This window comes from Pholcus phalangioides, unplaced genomic scaffold (assembly GCF_987345545.1).
Source record: "Pholcus phalangioides strain wild (caught in Gottingen) unplaced genomic scaffold, Ppha-v1.0 ptg000016l_1, whole genome shotgun sequence".
Taxonomy (NCBI): Eukaryota; Metazoa; Arthropoda; class Arachnida; order Araneae; family Pholcidae; genus Pholcus; species Pholcus phalangioides.
In genome coordinates, this window is record NW_028301609.1 from 10,415,334 (window position 1) to 10,432,070 (window position 16,737).

General features: G+C 40.4%; 1 protein-coding gene across 1 annotated transcript; it reads left to right on the top strand.

Annotated features, from left to right (window-relative positions):
* Positions 1–9,526: 9,526 nt before the first annotated feature.
* LOC149075028 (uncharacterized) lies at positions 9,527–11,777 on the top strand. The gene has a single exon (XM_089245992.1). It carries the CDS (start codon positions 9,527–9,529, stop codon positions 11,018–11,020), a length of 1,494 nt encoding a protein of 497 aa, XP_089102118.1. The 3' UTR covers positions 11,021–11,777.
* The last annotated feature ends 4,960 nt before the right edge of the window (positions 11,778–16,737 follow it).

Consider the following 16,737-nt stretch of genomic DNA (forward strand, 5'->3'; position numbering starts at 1 on the left):
CATATCCGCATTACAGTTGTTTGGTTTCGTCCAACACGACTACCGATTTCCCTGAAAGATAATCCACAATCTCGGTAGGCCACTATCCTTCCTCTGTCGAACTCGGATACTTGATCAAAAGATGATCGTTTTTTTGAAAAAACGACAAGAAAAACACAATTGCCGTACTTCAAATCGTCGAAATCTCCAAGCCTTAAATAGCTCTTTGAAGTGGCGCCACAGGCGCGCGTGATGTGCGTCTGCGCTGAAATTCTAATCATTTGCATATCTCACCTCCGCTAATGCATGTTGTAAATTTCATATTATTTGCATGCTTCCTTCAGGGTGTTGCATTTACGGTGGCCAGCAGTGTATTTACATTTATTTTTAAATTTATCTTGAAATGAATAGTTATTTCATTTCAAGACAAAATGACAAAACATAGCTACTGACGAAGCATTTTCTAAATTAAAGAAAATTTCCAAATGATGAAAAATAAATGGAAACAAATTAAATAAAATAATTTCACTTCAAAAAACTAGTTAATGTTTAAGAAATTTATAAAATTTTTATTTTCTAAAAAATTTTATTTTAAAAATATCCCTCATTACACAATTATTTAAACCAATCTGTTATAAATGAACAACAAAATTTCATACAAATTATAATGAACCATGTAATAAAACAGAAATTATATTATTATATTGAAATTATTATTCAATTAAATAATATAATCCTGATGCAGGGCCATAACTAGGCAGGTGTACCCACACAGGGCCCACTTGGAAGGAGGGCCCAGAATATGCCTAAATGGGCCCAAAAATTAGCCAGCACAGGGACCTAAATTCAAATTCTTGCACATTGCACAAGAATCGCTATCTACGGTCATGACCTTATGATCGATTGTGTGTGACAGAGTGAGCGATCTAATGAGTTGGTGATAAAATGAGCGACCTAGTTAGGAAGTAATAGAGCGAACTACCTAGTTAGTGACAGACCTGGTGTGTTAGTGATAAAGCGACAGACCTAGTCAGGGAGCAACAGATCGAGCAACCTAGTTAGTGAGTGAGCAAGTGAGTGACCAGGTGATTGAGTGTGTAACAGAGGGAGCAACCTAGTAAGTTGATGATAGAATGAGCGGCCAAGTGAGTGAGCGAGTGATAGATGAGTGACAGAGTGATCGACCTAGTGAGTAAGGGGCCGTTCAAGTATTATGTCAGCAAACTTTTTGCCATTTTTTTAACCCCTCCCCATGTTACCAAAACTCTGACTCCCTCCCCCCGTCAGCAAAATTTAGTCATCTCTGCCCACCCCTCCTCCTCCTCCTCCTAACACGCATTGGTGGGATAATAAATTTCAAAATTTTCAAAATTTTTCTGTAAGAAATTTATTGCCACCCACCCTCTAAGCCATATATGGTAAATCCTTGTTAACCAGTAGACCAAATATGGCCAGTCCCCTCAAACCCAATTTTGCAAAAATGAACCAAGTGGCACATTTACAGATCGCTTAGGTGACCCATGGCACAATTCCAGAACACATAAGTAATCCGTGGCACATTTAGATATCCCTTGAGTGACATGTGAAACAGTTTTAGCGCACTTAAGCGGCCCCCACTGCAGCTCTGCAACACTGAAGTTACCCGCGGCACATCCCCAGATTACTTAAGTGATCCGCGGTTTAATTAAGGATCACTTGAATGATTCGTAGCATAGTTCCTGAGCACTTAAGTGTACACATTCCCAGATCACTTGGATCCACGAAATATTTCGAGATCACTAAAGTGGATCTGTAGGGGATTAATCAATAAGGAGAATGTTGGTTCAGGTACCCACAAGCTAGCGAAAGGTTTTTCTCGTTTTTGGCGAACTGAATAAGCAATTAACAATACAGTCAAATCTCGTTATAACGAACTCCAAAAGACCGGAGAAATCACTTCGCTGTAACGAAATTTCGTTATAAAGGAATTCTAGGTTTTTTGCATTTCTCCTGTGGAAACGTATCTGGAGGATTAGAAAAGCGTTCGTTAAAACGAGATTTTCACTATAATGGCATTCGTTAAAACGGGATTCCATTGTATTTCATATTTTTATAAAGGGTGGTTGATGACGTAAGTATCATCCAAAGTCCCCCCCCCACCCCGACATCAAAAGTCAGCGAATCGGACCCCTCCGATGCTGACGTAACATTTGAATGATCCTAAGTGAGTGACCTTAACATACAGGGTATACGATTAATTTATTTTTATTAAACATTTATAATTATCAATTATGCATTATTAATATTATTTATATAATTAATAATGCAAATAAAGTTAATATTAATTATAATTAAAAAATTGTAATAATTATTAAGTTATAAATTATTACTCACATTTCCCAATTTTCCTGTTACTGTCACTTACGTAAGGTTTTCATACTGATGTTGACATTGGTGGACAAAAACACAGTTGATAAAAAATTTTTTTATCTCAGCCACGAATCACCGGGTGAAGCTTTACGAACGTTTCAGACGCAGAAGATATTGAAAAAAAAATTCGGATCTAAAACTGTGATTTTCTTTCGTATAGCGCCCTCTATTTACAAAAAGATAAACTATTTTTTCTGTAACAAAAGAGAAATCCCTCTTTGTGAAAATATCTTTTCTGCGAACTGCATTCAATACAATGCATACAATACATTCCTTCAATCGTTATAAATTTTTAAATTATTCATTAATTTATGGGACACACTTTGTAAGTTAATGTACGTTATGGTTAAAATATTTGATATAATTTTATAAAAATAATTTTTTAGATATCTACGTTATGTTCCATCTTTCTCAGCCGGCGGTTAGTAGATTGTTGCTAATCGCATGATCTTGTTCCTTGAATAAAAGTCAATGAAACCAAGTTGATTATTTGAAAATTCAACTAATTTTTTATAAAGATTGGCAATTCCACCTTCTCTGCCAGATAAGTCTGTCTTCTCTAAGGCACGTGTAGTTTGCCACCGTTAATCTTTTATATGGCTTGAGAAGTGTTCCAGATATACCAGCTATATCTATGTCTTCGTCTATTGGCAGCTATTTCATTTCTGCAAAATCTTTAACAAGTCCATCTGTATTCCAATGCAGATGATTTAATGGCCTATTGTCCATTTGTTTGCTTGTGGTTATTGCAGGTTACCTAGTCCTTTTTTTTATGTTAAAATTTTTTTCACTTGGTCAAAAGCTGATTTCAAAATATTCACTTTCGATTGTCGGTCATTGGAGCAGTTCGATTCAATTAAACAGTTCCTTACAATCTTCATTATTTCCTCCACAGGGATGCATTTTTGATTAGATCTAACGTCTCTCGCATCGACATCCTTCCTTCCACCCTCGGTGTGACCATTTGCCACTTGTGTTTTTTGAGTTTGAGCCTGAAGGGTTTCACTGTCGAAATCTATCAAGTTACGTTTTCTTTTCTCTTTCTTGCAAAACCCCTCGGCCAACTGTACTCTTGAAATCCCTTTTGCCTCCTTCTGAAGTTGAAATCACTGGGACCCGCTGCATTTACTCTTGATTCCGGATTGTTGTTGAAGTTTTGCTTAACTGTTTGTACCGAGAATTTTTTTTGTTATTCTTGGTGAAGCCGGACCATGACGATATATGAGGGCCTTTCAATTCACACAAAATGCTTGACCATGATTTGATGCTTGGCTATGATTTGATCAAAAAAGTCTTTCAAACAAAAAACCCGTGTATTGTAATGGGAGACTTTAACCAAAAAATTAAACTCTGGGGTTCCAGAATAAACACTAGACAAGGTTTAGTCTTCAAAGATTACTGTGATGTATAAAAATGCAATCAGCGTTATTGGTTCAGACATACCCACGCATTATCCAAAGGTAATAAATCACAGACCAGATGTTCTGGACTTTGCAATCACCAGAAAATTTTATCATCAGATTACATCAGAAGTGCTTTACAAACTAAATTCTGATCACACCTCCCAGTGAAATTGAATGTTGATCTCAGAATCAACTCATCTAGAATGAAAATCAAAAATATCAACTGTCAGAAATACCAACGTAATCTTCAAGAGCTTGAAATTCTTCAGTATGATTCCCCTGGGGGGGGGGGCGAAGTGCTTACGTTGCTTCTTGCGACAGAGCCTGGGTGTCTCGCGGTTTCTCCAGTTTCCAGTATAATTTCAACGATATTCAGCAAGCAGACGATGGCACAAAAGAATTAACGAAGCAAATACAAAGAGCCATAGACGAGGCAACACCGGAAAGTGAAAAGAATATGCAACCTTTAAAACTACCAGAGAAAATAAAAGAGCTTAAAAAAATAATGGAAAAAAACAAATGGCGGAAAAAATTTTAGCAAATGAGATTCCCGCCTTTCAAAGCAATTTATAACAGAAGAACGATTGAAGTCAGACAGACTATTAGAAAATATCTCAATAACAGACAGACATGACCGCTGACCGCCCAGAGAGACCATCTTGGGATGGTTTGCGCTCTTTCCCAAAGGGATGGACGGTCTCGGAAAGCAAATATCTCAATGACAGATGAAGAGATTGGCTTCAAGAATCCAAAGCGGAGAATGGGTCCGTTTTAGACGTGTATAAAAGAGTAACAGCTAACCCGCAAATTTTTGGCCACCAATTTTTAACAGTCAGCACGAACTATTTATATGAAGAAGACCAAGCAAAAGCAGACGGATTTGCAAGAAGTCTTTGCTTTTTTGAGTGCTCACTTAAAATGCCACTTCGTTGCCCCCATGACGATTACAATAAATAATTATAGGGCAAAATGATTATTGGCGGCAATAGCTGAAATTTTGGCTTTTCGCCGGATGGCAGAGAGTTTCGTTTTTGAGGAAAGTCATAATCTTGAGATTGATTTCTGCCTTGGATTGGAACATGTATCAATTTAGTAACGATGGCATTTATGATGAATGTTCTGTGGTTGATCAACTGTGTTGTGTTTTATCTCGATTATTTCGCAAAGATTTGTAAGCAATTCTCTTTCATTCTCTACACATACATAGACCTTACACACGTGCACAAACTTGTCTTTTTTCTTCACATGCCATCCCTGGTGATCTGTAAGTCGCTAAACAGCCTGCCAATGCTGGGCGGCGACGGAAACGTTCAATTCGGGTCTGGTCTGATTAGTTTAGTGGCCTTAAATAATGTTCATAGTTGTACTTAATTTAATTTAATTTCGAATTTAAGAAATTGAGTTTGGTCAATCACCAAATTTTAAGATACTGTATTTGAATGCCTTAACCAAAATTTGAATGGAAAATATTTAGCTTCATTCCGCAAGTTATAAACAATATTTAAATTTTAGGCTTGATAATGTTTGAATATTTTTCCCGATGTTTTGGAACGTAATTATGCAGTCGATTCCCGTTTAAACGAATGTCGTTATAGCGAAAATCTCGTTTTCACGAAAAACTAATCTTTCAGATAAGTTTACATCGGAACAATGTAAAAATCTGTACTTCCTTCATAAGAAAATTTCGTTGCAACGAAGTGATGATTTCTTTGGTCTCTTGAGTTCGTTATAACGGGATTCGACTGTATTCGGATATTTAAAAGAGAGAGAGAGAGATTTCCGGATACAAAAGCTCCCAGGGCAAAAAATATATATGTGTATATAAAATGTATGTCACTATGCCAAAGCCCGTAGTGCGCGCAATTTGCGATGGGGCCCACATTTCATACCGTGCACCGCCCAGGCTCTATCGAGCATTGTCAGTTTTAGCAATTGTTCCGGATAAGAGTACTGGGTGGTGTCAGGTGCTATATTATGCATATATAATACATGTTAGGATTTAAAAAAATTCTTATTATAATAAATTTATGTCTAGGAGCTCTTATTGTGTCTTTGTAGACCTAGTGAGCCTTCTGTGGCTAAGCCAGGTCCTGGACCACGTCTCCCATTCTAGGCTTGTTCTAGTCGGGGGGGGGGGTTCCCAGTCTAGGCTTCTTCCGACGGGATCAGTAACTTCGCGAATTGGCCAAGAGTTTTGACTAAAGTCAGAATTCCAGAAATGATTCGAACTTTGACCGGTCATTTCGCGAAGTGGCCAGAAGATGGCCCGGTAAGACAAAAACATTTTTCTTTCTAATCGCCAAAGTGTGATGCATGTCTATATGTAGCAGCTGTATCAGATTAGCTCCATGTGACAACAGAAAAAAAGTTTAAATTTGAAAGAAAAACTGTAAAAATAATTATATAAACATATAGTTTTTTTCCTGCCAAATTTTGAAAAGAAAAATGATTACCGCATCGTGGCTTGATGGGTTACCATAACTGACGTAGGAATAATTATCACGAAAAAATACGCCAACTTGACGGTTATCGACTTTGTTATCGGTCTATGGCCAGTGATCACCGACCACTTCGCGAACTAGCCAAGCAATATCCGAATTTCGGACATTGTCCGGGGTCAGTATTTACAGAAAAAAACCGGTAACGAATAAAAAAAAAACCACGATTTTCGGGTCAATATTTAACAAAATTGGCCTATTCGTGAAACGGCCGGGCCCTGTCGGGAATTGGCCAATTTCAGGCTTTGGCAGTAACATATATACAGTATATAAATCCAGAAATATATATTTCTGGAAAACAGGCTAACTGATTAAGTTTTTATCACTGTTAGATTCCTGGAAAAGTAAAAAACGAAGGCTTCTCCAGTTTCTTTATTTATCCTGTTTTTCCCGCAATTTTTAATATACGATATTTCTCTTACTTAATGGAAGTTCGTGTTCGAAGAAAATTCTTTCATAACTTATGAAATATTATCATTATTACATTTTTCTTTTCCGGTTTCTCCCAATAAAAGCTAAAAATAGATTTTTTTCCCTCCCAAATTTTTCCGGAATTTATTTCTCTTTCGAAGTTTTAAAAAATATATATCTATCGATTCCGATGATATGCGCAATAATAAATGACGTGTTTAATATGCTCCGAAAAACTTTAACCAAGGGGTGCTCAACCTTTAGGAGAGGGGGCGGGCCACTTCATTGATTTGAAAAAAGTGTTTTCATGCCACTTAACTGTTGCGGAACTGTGCCGCGGGTCACTTGAGTAGTCAGGAAATCTGCCTTGGGCGACTTGAGTGGTCTAGAGCTGTGCCACGGTATGTGAAACTGCACCGCAGGTGGATAAAGTGCTCTTTAACTGTGCCGCGCGTCACTTAAATCAGTGATCTGTAAATATGTCGTAGGTGAGTGATTTGTAAATGTGTCGTGGGTTATTCGAGTGATCACCAGGAAATGTGCTACGCATCACTGAAGTGCTGTTCAACTGTGACGTGGCTCACTCAAGTGATCTGTGAGTACGTCGCGGGTCACTTGAGTGCTAAAATGCTCAAATGTGCTAAGCACGGTTTAAAGGCACTGTAACTGCGGAGCGGGCAATGTTGTATAATAAGGGCTGTCTCATGACGCACCGGAGTTTGTACCAGCTGACGTCATCATCCTGACGAAAACCAGTTAATTGCCATTGGCAAGCCCGTTAGTTCAAGTTCCCGCTTTAGTTAAAACATATTAGAGCAGTGAACGTGATCCAAGACCACGCCCACTGAGAGCAACTTCAAAGAGATAAGACAGCCCTTATCTCTTTAACTTATCTCTCTTAACTATATCGGACTGGCGCCGGACCACTTATGATCTGTTAATGTTCAGCTTATTTCATTTTTCTAAAATTATATTTGAGGTCGCGGGCCATATGAGAGGACTCCGCGGGCCATGGTTTCAGCATATGTGGGTTCCGCCGGACTGGCCCAGTGGTAAGATGCTCGTCCTCCACTATGAAGGTTACCATCAAGGTCCATGGGTTTGATTCCGGGCATAGAACGTCAGAAGTAAGTTCTTTACCCACCGAGCCTGGGGCAACCACCTATGGATGGAGTCTTCGTTTCCCACCAAACTCCACTGGTTAGAAACTTATCTGGGGATTAAAAAGTGTTCGTTAAAACAAGATTTTCGCTGTAACGGTATGTAACGGTATTCGACTGTATATTAAGACTAAGTGGGTTCGTACGACTCATCTAGGAAGCCCCTAAGAATCAAGTCTGGGATGTGACCCATAGCTCAAGAATTCTTGGCTGTAAGCAGATTTGTATGACCCGTCTCGAAAGCCCCTGCGAATAATATTTGAATCGAGACCCCATAGCTCAAGAGTCCGTGGCTGTAAATTGATTTTTAGGGCCCGTCTCGAAAGCCCCTGCAAGGTTGGAGGGGCTCAAGAATTCCTGGCTGTAAGTGTCAGAAGCGTCTACGAATCAAGTTTGGGTCGTGACCCATACCTGAACAATCCCTGGCCGTAAGTTGATTTGTACTACCCGTCTCGGAAGCCCCCTTGCGAATCAAGTTTGAATCGAGACCCCATAGCTCGAGAGTCCCTGGCTGTAAGTGTATTTTTACGACCCGTCTTGGAAACCCCTGCTAATTAGGTTTCAATCGGGACCCATAGCTCAAAAATCTCTGGCTGTATAAGTGTATTTGAACGACCCTTTCTCAGATGCTCCTGCTCATCAAGTTTGGGTCGTGACTCGTAGCTCAAGAGTCCCTGGCTGCAAGTGGATTTATACGACACATCTCGAAAGCCCTGCGAAATAGGTTTTGGTCGTGACCCATAGCTCGAGCCCCTCACAGTAAGTCAATTTGTACGACCCTTTTCAGAAGATTCTGAGAATAAGGTTTCGGTCGTGACCGAAGGGCTCAAGAGCCCTGGCTGTTAGTTGATCGGTACGACCCATCTTGGAAGCTCTCACGACCTAAGTTTGGGTCACGACCCATAGGTTAAGAATCCCTGTGCTATTCTTCTAGAGTCTAGTAGTTAAGATTACGGTTTTCGGAAGTTTCGCCTCCGATATTTTATGCCCTTACCGGGTGAGAGACCAGATGAAGAGGTGTGAGACGAGAGGAGTAAAAAAAGTGAAGGGCAGAGTGACCGAATTAAGTGGCCAGTCGAGGGGTCGTATGAGTGGACAGGTGAGTGGGTGGGTTAGTGACCGTATGGGAGACCAAGTGAGTGTGGTCACTCATACGGCCACGCACTGGTCACTCATACGGCCACGCACTGGTCACTCATACGATCACCAACTTATCACTAAAACGGTCACTCATATGATCACTCCCTTGTTCACACATATGGCCATTCACTCACTCACACATCCTCTCACACTCACTTATTCATACGGTGGACCAATTAGTCATTCATTCATTTGGTCATTCACTCACTCATAGGCACTCACACTCTGACCCATAGCTCGATACTCATAAGATCAATCATTCGGTCACTCACCCATACTTCTCACTCACTCCCTTTTACTCATACAGTCATTCACTTACCTATACAGTCATCCAGATTACGGTAGTTATACAGTCGACATTTCGTCAAAAAAAATGTTATATTCAAGTCTATTTTTACAGATTTTCTTGGTGATAAACCTGCGGGAACCATCGACTCTACTCTACTGTACACTTCTGGGAGGAAAAAATACTCGTCATGCCGTCTCTGGGTTTTTCTCCGCCATCTCCTCCCGATACAAGAGCCGTATGACGTCACCATTCGATTCGGAACGTAGCCGCCAAACCACCCCTCCCCAAGAATGGTCTCATCTCGCAGCCGTCTCTGGGTTTTTCTCCGCCATCTCCTCCCGATACAAGAGCCGTATGACGTCACCATTCGATTCGGAACGTAGCCGCCAAACCACCCCTCCCCGAGAGTGGTCTCGTCTCGCAACTACTGCTGCCACCTGGATTTCGCTGTCGAAGTGGGCGTTTCACCGCTTGTATTTAAGTGTCGCTACCCATGGACTTTCACGATGCAGGATCGACATTTCGTCAAAAAAAATGTTATATTCAAGTCTATTTTTACAGGTTAGTTCGCTTCACATTTTCATACCAACTTATTTAATCTTTATAAATTTAATATTCTTTGTGTCGATCCTGCATCCGACGTTTAAAATTATTATGTACTGTGTGTTTCTATTTTTTGCTCAACCATCAATTTTTTACTTAAAATATATGTGTGCTTTAAAGAAAAACCCTTTTCGCTCCGGTCCTTGTTACCACCATTCAAAATTGCTCCATTCAAAACCTCTTCCCTTTTTCCCTCTTGTCCTTTTTACCCACTTGGCTAGCTTGCTTCTACTGGCGGGAGATATCGAATCCAACCCTGGGCCTAGGGTCAGCCACTCCCCAACACGCTCTCAAAATAGATCAAATCCTTCATCTGAATCTTCGACTCTTTCGGATAACTCATCCATTCTCCGTAATATTCAAGACACCCAAGTAGCCATTCTTGACAAACTTACCCTCCTCACCCAAAAACAGGACTCATTCAGTCGTCAGCTAAGTGATCTATCCCACCGTCTTAGTGCAGTTGAGGAAAAACTTTCCCCAGTAGAGGAACTCCAAAGCCAAGTCTACGACCTCTCCTCTAATCTCTCTGAACTCCAATCCTCCCTTACCAATAAAGTCATCGATCTTGAGGATCGTTCTCGACGGGATAACTTGATTTTCCGAAACATTCCTGAAGAATCTGACTTCGAGTCCTCCTCCACCCTCGAATCCAAAATCATCCAATGCTGTTCTGATCACCTTGACGTAAATATTACACCTAGTGAGATAGACCGCTGTCACAGATTAGGTTCCAAAAAGACCCACGGATCCAGACTTACCATAATAAAATTCAACAAATTTAAAATAAAAAGTGAGATTCTAAAAAATGCCTCGAAACTTAAAAACAGCAACATATCTATCTCAGAAGATTTCTCTTTCGATACACGCAAGCTTCGTGGTCAAATTTGGAGAGCCAGTCAAAAATACCGTGACGAAGGCATTAAAGTAAAACTTATCCACAATTTTGCACTCATAAATAATACCAAATATGTCTGGGATCCCGATATTAATGATATCCGCCCCATCTTCCCCGCTCATACTGCTTCGAACCTTTCTATGCCCTCCCTCTCCTCCCATATTTCCTCGGTACCCCCTTTAGGCTACTCCCCCCGAGCAACCCTTCCGTCTACACAACCTCCAAATTAAAAAATACCTACCAGTTGGGAACTATTAACACTCGCAGCCTGAAAAACAAAACTGATTTTCTAGAATCATTCTTACTCATCCATAATCCCCATTTTCTTGGTGTTACAGAGTCATGGCTAAATAATACAATCTCTAATTCCGAAATTTTGCCACCCGATTACAATGCTTTTCGAAAGGATAGAAACTCTCGGGGGGGCGGGGTCTTACTTATTTTCAAAAAATCTATCCCTTTAACTGAAATTCTATTAGATTCCGAACTCGAAATTGTTGGAGCCGAATGGCTTCAACCCAACTGTCCCCCACTTGCCATCTTTTCTGTCTATTTCCCTCCCTCTCCTGATTTCCACCTTTTTGAACAACTGGAAATTATTCTTGAAAAATTTTATAAAACACATTCTATTCTTATCTCCGGAGACTGGAATCTTCCCGGCATTGACTGGAAAAATATGGAATCCCTGTCCGGCAATCACGGAATTAATAACAAAGTCCTAGATATCTTCCTTAAATTTAACTTGGTCCAATCCATTTTTGAACCCACAAGAACCACCCTCTACTCCAGCTCTACCTTAGATCTCATTGCTACCTCCAATCGAATTTCAGTCCTTTCCACCTCCATCTTTGAGGGTTGCTCCGACCATAATATCCCAGTCATTAACTTTTCCCTCCGCCACTCTATCCCATCCTACAAACTCGCCCCTAAACGTAATTTCAACAAGGCAAATTATCCACTTATGCAAAATATTTTTCGCTCTCACTTCAATGATTTCTTATCCATATCCTCTTCTAACAATATCCACACCCTCTGGACCTCTTTTAAATGTATTATAGACAAATGCTTAACTACAGTTCCAATTAAAAATGTTTCTCCTAAGTCTTTTTTTAATCCATGGATCACCAGAGATATTATTCATTTAAAGAGGAAAATCCGCCGAATCGTATTCCTGATGTCGTATTCCTAGATTTCTCTAAAGCCTTTGATAAAGTTCCCCACGATAAACTTCTTCTCAAACTCTCCCGCCTTGGCCTTAACGTTCAATTACTTAATTGGGTGGAGGCTTTCCTAAAACACCGTAAACAGTTTGTTCATTTTAATGATCATAACTCGTCATCCGCCTCCGTAAAGTCTGGGACCCCTCAAGGATCGGTCCTCTCCCCGTTACTTTTCCTAATTTATATCAATGACCTTCCTCAATCCCTCAACTGCACCACTAGACTTTTTGCTGATGACTGTGTAATTTACCGTATCATTCTCCATCAATCTGATCAAGAACTTCTCCAACATAACCTGGCTTCCATCGCCGACTGGTGTTCCGTATGGCAAATGCCAATGAATATCTCAAAAACGGTTCACATGAAAGTTACCCGTAAACTTCTTCCTCTTGAATACTCCTACTCCATCAATCATTTACCGTTATCCCAAGTTTCACATATCAAATACCTTGGTGTCATTATTTCAGCCGACCTACGTTGGAACAAACACATCGACTACATTTACCAGAAGTGTCTTAACAAACTTTTCTTCCTCCGCCGCAATCTTAAACACTCTACTCGGGATATCAGACTTCTCTGTTACCAAACTTATATATCCCCCGTCCTCTCCTACGCCGCTGAAATCTGGGACCCTTACACCTCCAGTAATATAGACAAACTTGAATCTATTCAAAATAAATCCGCCCGATTTGTTCACGACTGCTGGTCATCTTTCATTTCTGTGTCCGAACTTAAAAATGAACTTCATCTCCTCCCTCTCTCTACTCTTCGTCTCATCTCTCGATTAACATTGCTTTATAAAATTTTCCATGGTCAGTTCAACATGGATACTTCTGGTATCTTAGCCAAACCATCCTACATCTCTAGAAGACTCGACCATTCCCTTAAATTAAAACCTATTTTTGCTTCCACTGACTGCTTTAAATACAGCTTCTTTCCTCATACCATTGGTGAATGGAACAAACTCCCAAGCTCTATTGTTGAATCTCCCTCTATCACTAGTTTTTTATCCAACATCAAACAATATCTTTGTCATTCTCAATCGCATCCTCTTGTATAGGCCCAAGGGCCAACAATATTGTATAAATAAATAAATAAAATCCACACTCTCTTTCTCTTACAGTCACTCATTTGGTCACTCGTACATTCACTCACTTACCTATACAGTCATCCACACTCTCTTTCTCTTACAGTCACTCATTTGGTCACTCGTACATTCACTCACTCGCTCATACGGCCACTCCCCCACTTATATGTGGTCACTCATGCACTCACTCACACAATCAGTCTCTTACCTGGTCAACCATATGGTCAGGGCAGGCGAAATTTCCGTGGTAGAATGTACCGTGGACGAAACGAACCGGGGCGAAATGTTGGGGACAAACCGTCGGAGGAGAAATGTCGGATGTGAAATTTCCGGATCCCCCCCCCCAAGATTACTGGTGTTTCGTAATCTGTTTCGCTAATGTTTGTTGTGTCTCGTAAAAACCTGTTTCTTGACGTGTCTTGTGTAATGTGCTTCACCTAGTGAAGTATTGCGTTAATCACTAGTGTCATGTCTCTATGCTTCGTTAGTGTCTTTTTCTTTTGCCCTCTGCTTTACGATTCGCGTGTCTTGTAATCTACACTGTGTATATTCCGTGTATCATAACTCGAAATCAGGATCATCATTGTCGTATCTAATGATCTAGAATCCCAGTGTCAAGTTACAAAGATCAATAGCGTCTCGTTATCGGGCTAATAACCCCCCTTTCGCTCTGGATCAATAGCGTCTCGTAATCAGGATTAGTAGCGTAATTAAGGTCACCAGTGTCATGTCTTGTGATCTGGCCACTAATGGCTATTAATCCGGACCACTATTGTCACCTACTCTGGCTTCAATAGTGTCGTGTCTCGTAATTAGGATCACCATTGTCCCGTCTTGTGCTCTGGACACTAGCGGCTCTCTATTAACCTGGAATACCAGTGTCTCGTACTGCCACTGTGTTAGTCAACTGGTTTCAGTGGTCGGTTGAAGATGGTTTTTGTGGTTCCCAAATTCGAGGCGCGAATGTGAGCCGATCTCCCCGTTAATAAGACTTGCCAGAGAGATCGACAGTCCTACAGACGGTACAAATATTCAATCATCACACTTCATTCACTTCACTTCTGAAATATAGATGGCAGCACTGAAAATCAGAAAAACACTAGATACGCTGTGAAACTGTTAGGTACACCCACTTATACTTCCGGCACAACTCACTAGGTAGTAAGTTGCCCGTGGCGGTAGACCTGAGTTGTGCTCGGTTTGAAAGAAAGGAAGTGTCCTGTCTCGTAATCAAGATCACTAGTGTCCTGCCTCGTAACCAGGATCTGTCTCCTACTCTGTTTCAATAGTGTCATGTCTCGTAATCCAAATTACTGTTATCGTGTCCAGGGCCGCAACTAGGGGGGAGCAGGTGGGTCTCGTGCCCCGGGCGCTGACCAGAGGGGGCGCAAATTTCATTCTCAAATCTTACCTTCATTACAAGGGGGCGCCAAAATGCGCACTTGCCCCGGGTGACCTAGCATCTAGTTGCGGCCCTGATAGTGTCTGTATCCAAGATAACTTATGCTTCGTAATCAGGATCGCTATAGTGTCTTGTGCCCTTTTTTTCCTCCGAATAAGATCCAATTCCGGTCTATCACCATGGGCAATTCATACACTTAGTAAGTTGTGCCGGATGTGTTCGTGTACCCAACAGGCTGAGTTGGTATCTATTATTCTGGGGGAATTTTTAGTGCTGCCATCTTTATATCGAGTTGCGATTGAAGTGTGATGGTTGAATATTGTTTGTACCGTTGTAGGTCTGCGGCTTTCTGTGTTGAGACTTCTTTAATGGGAAGATCGGCTCACATTCACTCCTCGAAGTTGAGAAGCACAGAAAATGTGCCATACTCTGCTTCACTAGTGTCGTGTCTCATAATCTGTATCCCTTGTGTCTTTTTTTTATGAATTAATTACAGTGTTACCTAATAACTAGTGTCTCGTAATTTAGATCACTCTATACCTCGTATATCGATGCGTGTTAAATAGCTGTATGTCTTCGGCTTGGGCTCTTTTTATCAATGATCTCAGATCCATAAATATCAGGGTGCCACACTTTTCTTTCAGATGTAGAGATAAAGTGGATACCGCTTATAACGTTTTTCAAAAAACCACCATGAAAACGTTGTAAGCGGGAAAATGCTTTAAACGGGAAATCTTATTGAAAATTAGATATAGTTAGGACCTCGAAAGTAAGACATACTAAGCGGGATCGACTGTACTTCACAAAACATTGTCTCACGAATTAATACATAGGTGAATTCATTTCCACGAACCGTGACAGTGTTACCCAATTACCAACTGATAATTATAACCAAAGACAGTCTTCAAAGAGAGACGCACACAAAACCCCTTTAATAACATTACTAGGATCAGGAGAAGAAGGAAAAAAAGAAACATAAAAAAAAAAAATAGAGAAGGGAACAACAACGGCCATTGAAAATCCACTAAGTCCGAGGAAAAAAAAAAAAAAGCACGACATACTACTACGACTACTATAACGTCTTAGGTGCCCCGTCTTGGATTGGTGTAATTGCATTCGAGTTCCCCGAAGGCTTTACCTCGTAAAGAAGAGACGAAGAACAAAAACACAGAAGAGGGGATTTCCCATCAAGAAGAGCAGCCAAGGAACCGAAGTGAACTAAACTGTCACTTTGGATCCACGGCATAGAATCTTCTTCCTTTTAAAAGACATCCAAAGTCTTAACAAGAGAAAACTTGAGTGAAAATATGGGGGTGGAAGAGGGATTTTCTGGGAGGTAAAACTGATGGGGTGTTTTAAATCTCCCTTCTGTACACTTGACTGACCTTGCTTCTGCAGAAAATTTTCCACACAGAGGAGCCCTCACTCACACTCTTCTCAACGTGTTCGTTCCCGTATTCGAACTGACAGGCCTTATGGCAAGGAAGGAATACGCAGGGATTTAAAAACTAATTGGCTGTTACTAAATGTTTCTGAAAAGTTTCAACTACTTTCTTCCCGTTTTCTCTTGAAGGGAACCGGGAACAGTCTCTCTTCTGTGAGTTCCCTTATTTGAAATAAGCTTTACCTGTGAGTAACATGCGGGTTCTGTGTACAGTCGCGGTTGCGGTACATTAATGAAGAGCGAAATACGGAGTGCATAATGCCTCGGGATTACGTCTGGGGAGGTAATGGTGTTTCCACTCGTGCATTGAGAAAGTGACAAGTATCATGTGCATATACTGCTGATACGTGAATGTATTTTTCTTGGAAAAAAATTATATAGTTTACTTTAGAAAAGGTTTTACTCTTTCCTGGATGAAGAAACTTATGGTGAAAGAATTCACTGATGTTCGGCTTCGAAGTCGCATTAGGTAAAGAATAGTGGATGAATTACAAGTATTGTTGTCGTAGGAGTGGGATTTTCACACACAGTGATAGAAAGTATTCTTATGAAATTCCTCAAGGATGCGAGAATTTTTAAGGTTTTTAATTTGTCAGATACGTATATAGAGCGTGATGTTTGGTTCTTTGCCAACTACCGGATAACTCAACTACCGGAATATTGCCAACTACCGGAAATTTTGATGTGGGTTTAGTTTCATGTCATGAAGTCTTTTAAAGTGGATGCTAAACATTTTTTGAACTTTCGTTGCTGACATATTTCAAATAAAATTGGCTAATATAGTGATAAGAACT

Coding starts and splice junctions, on each gene's coding strand:
- LOC149075028 (XM_089245992.1), top strand. CDS start 9,527: ATGACGTCACCATTCGATTCGGAACGTAGCCGCCAAACCACCCCTCCC.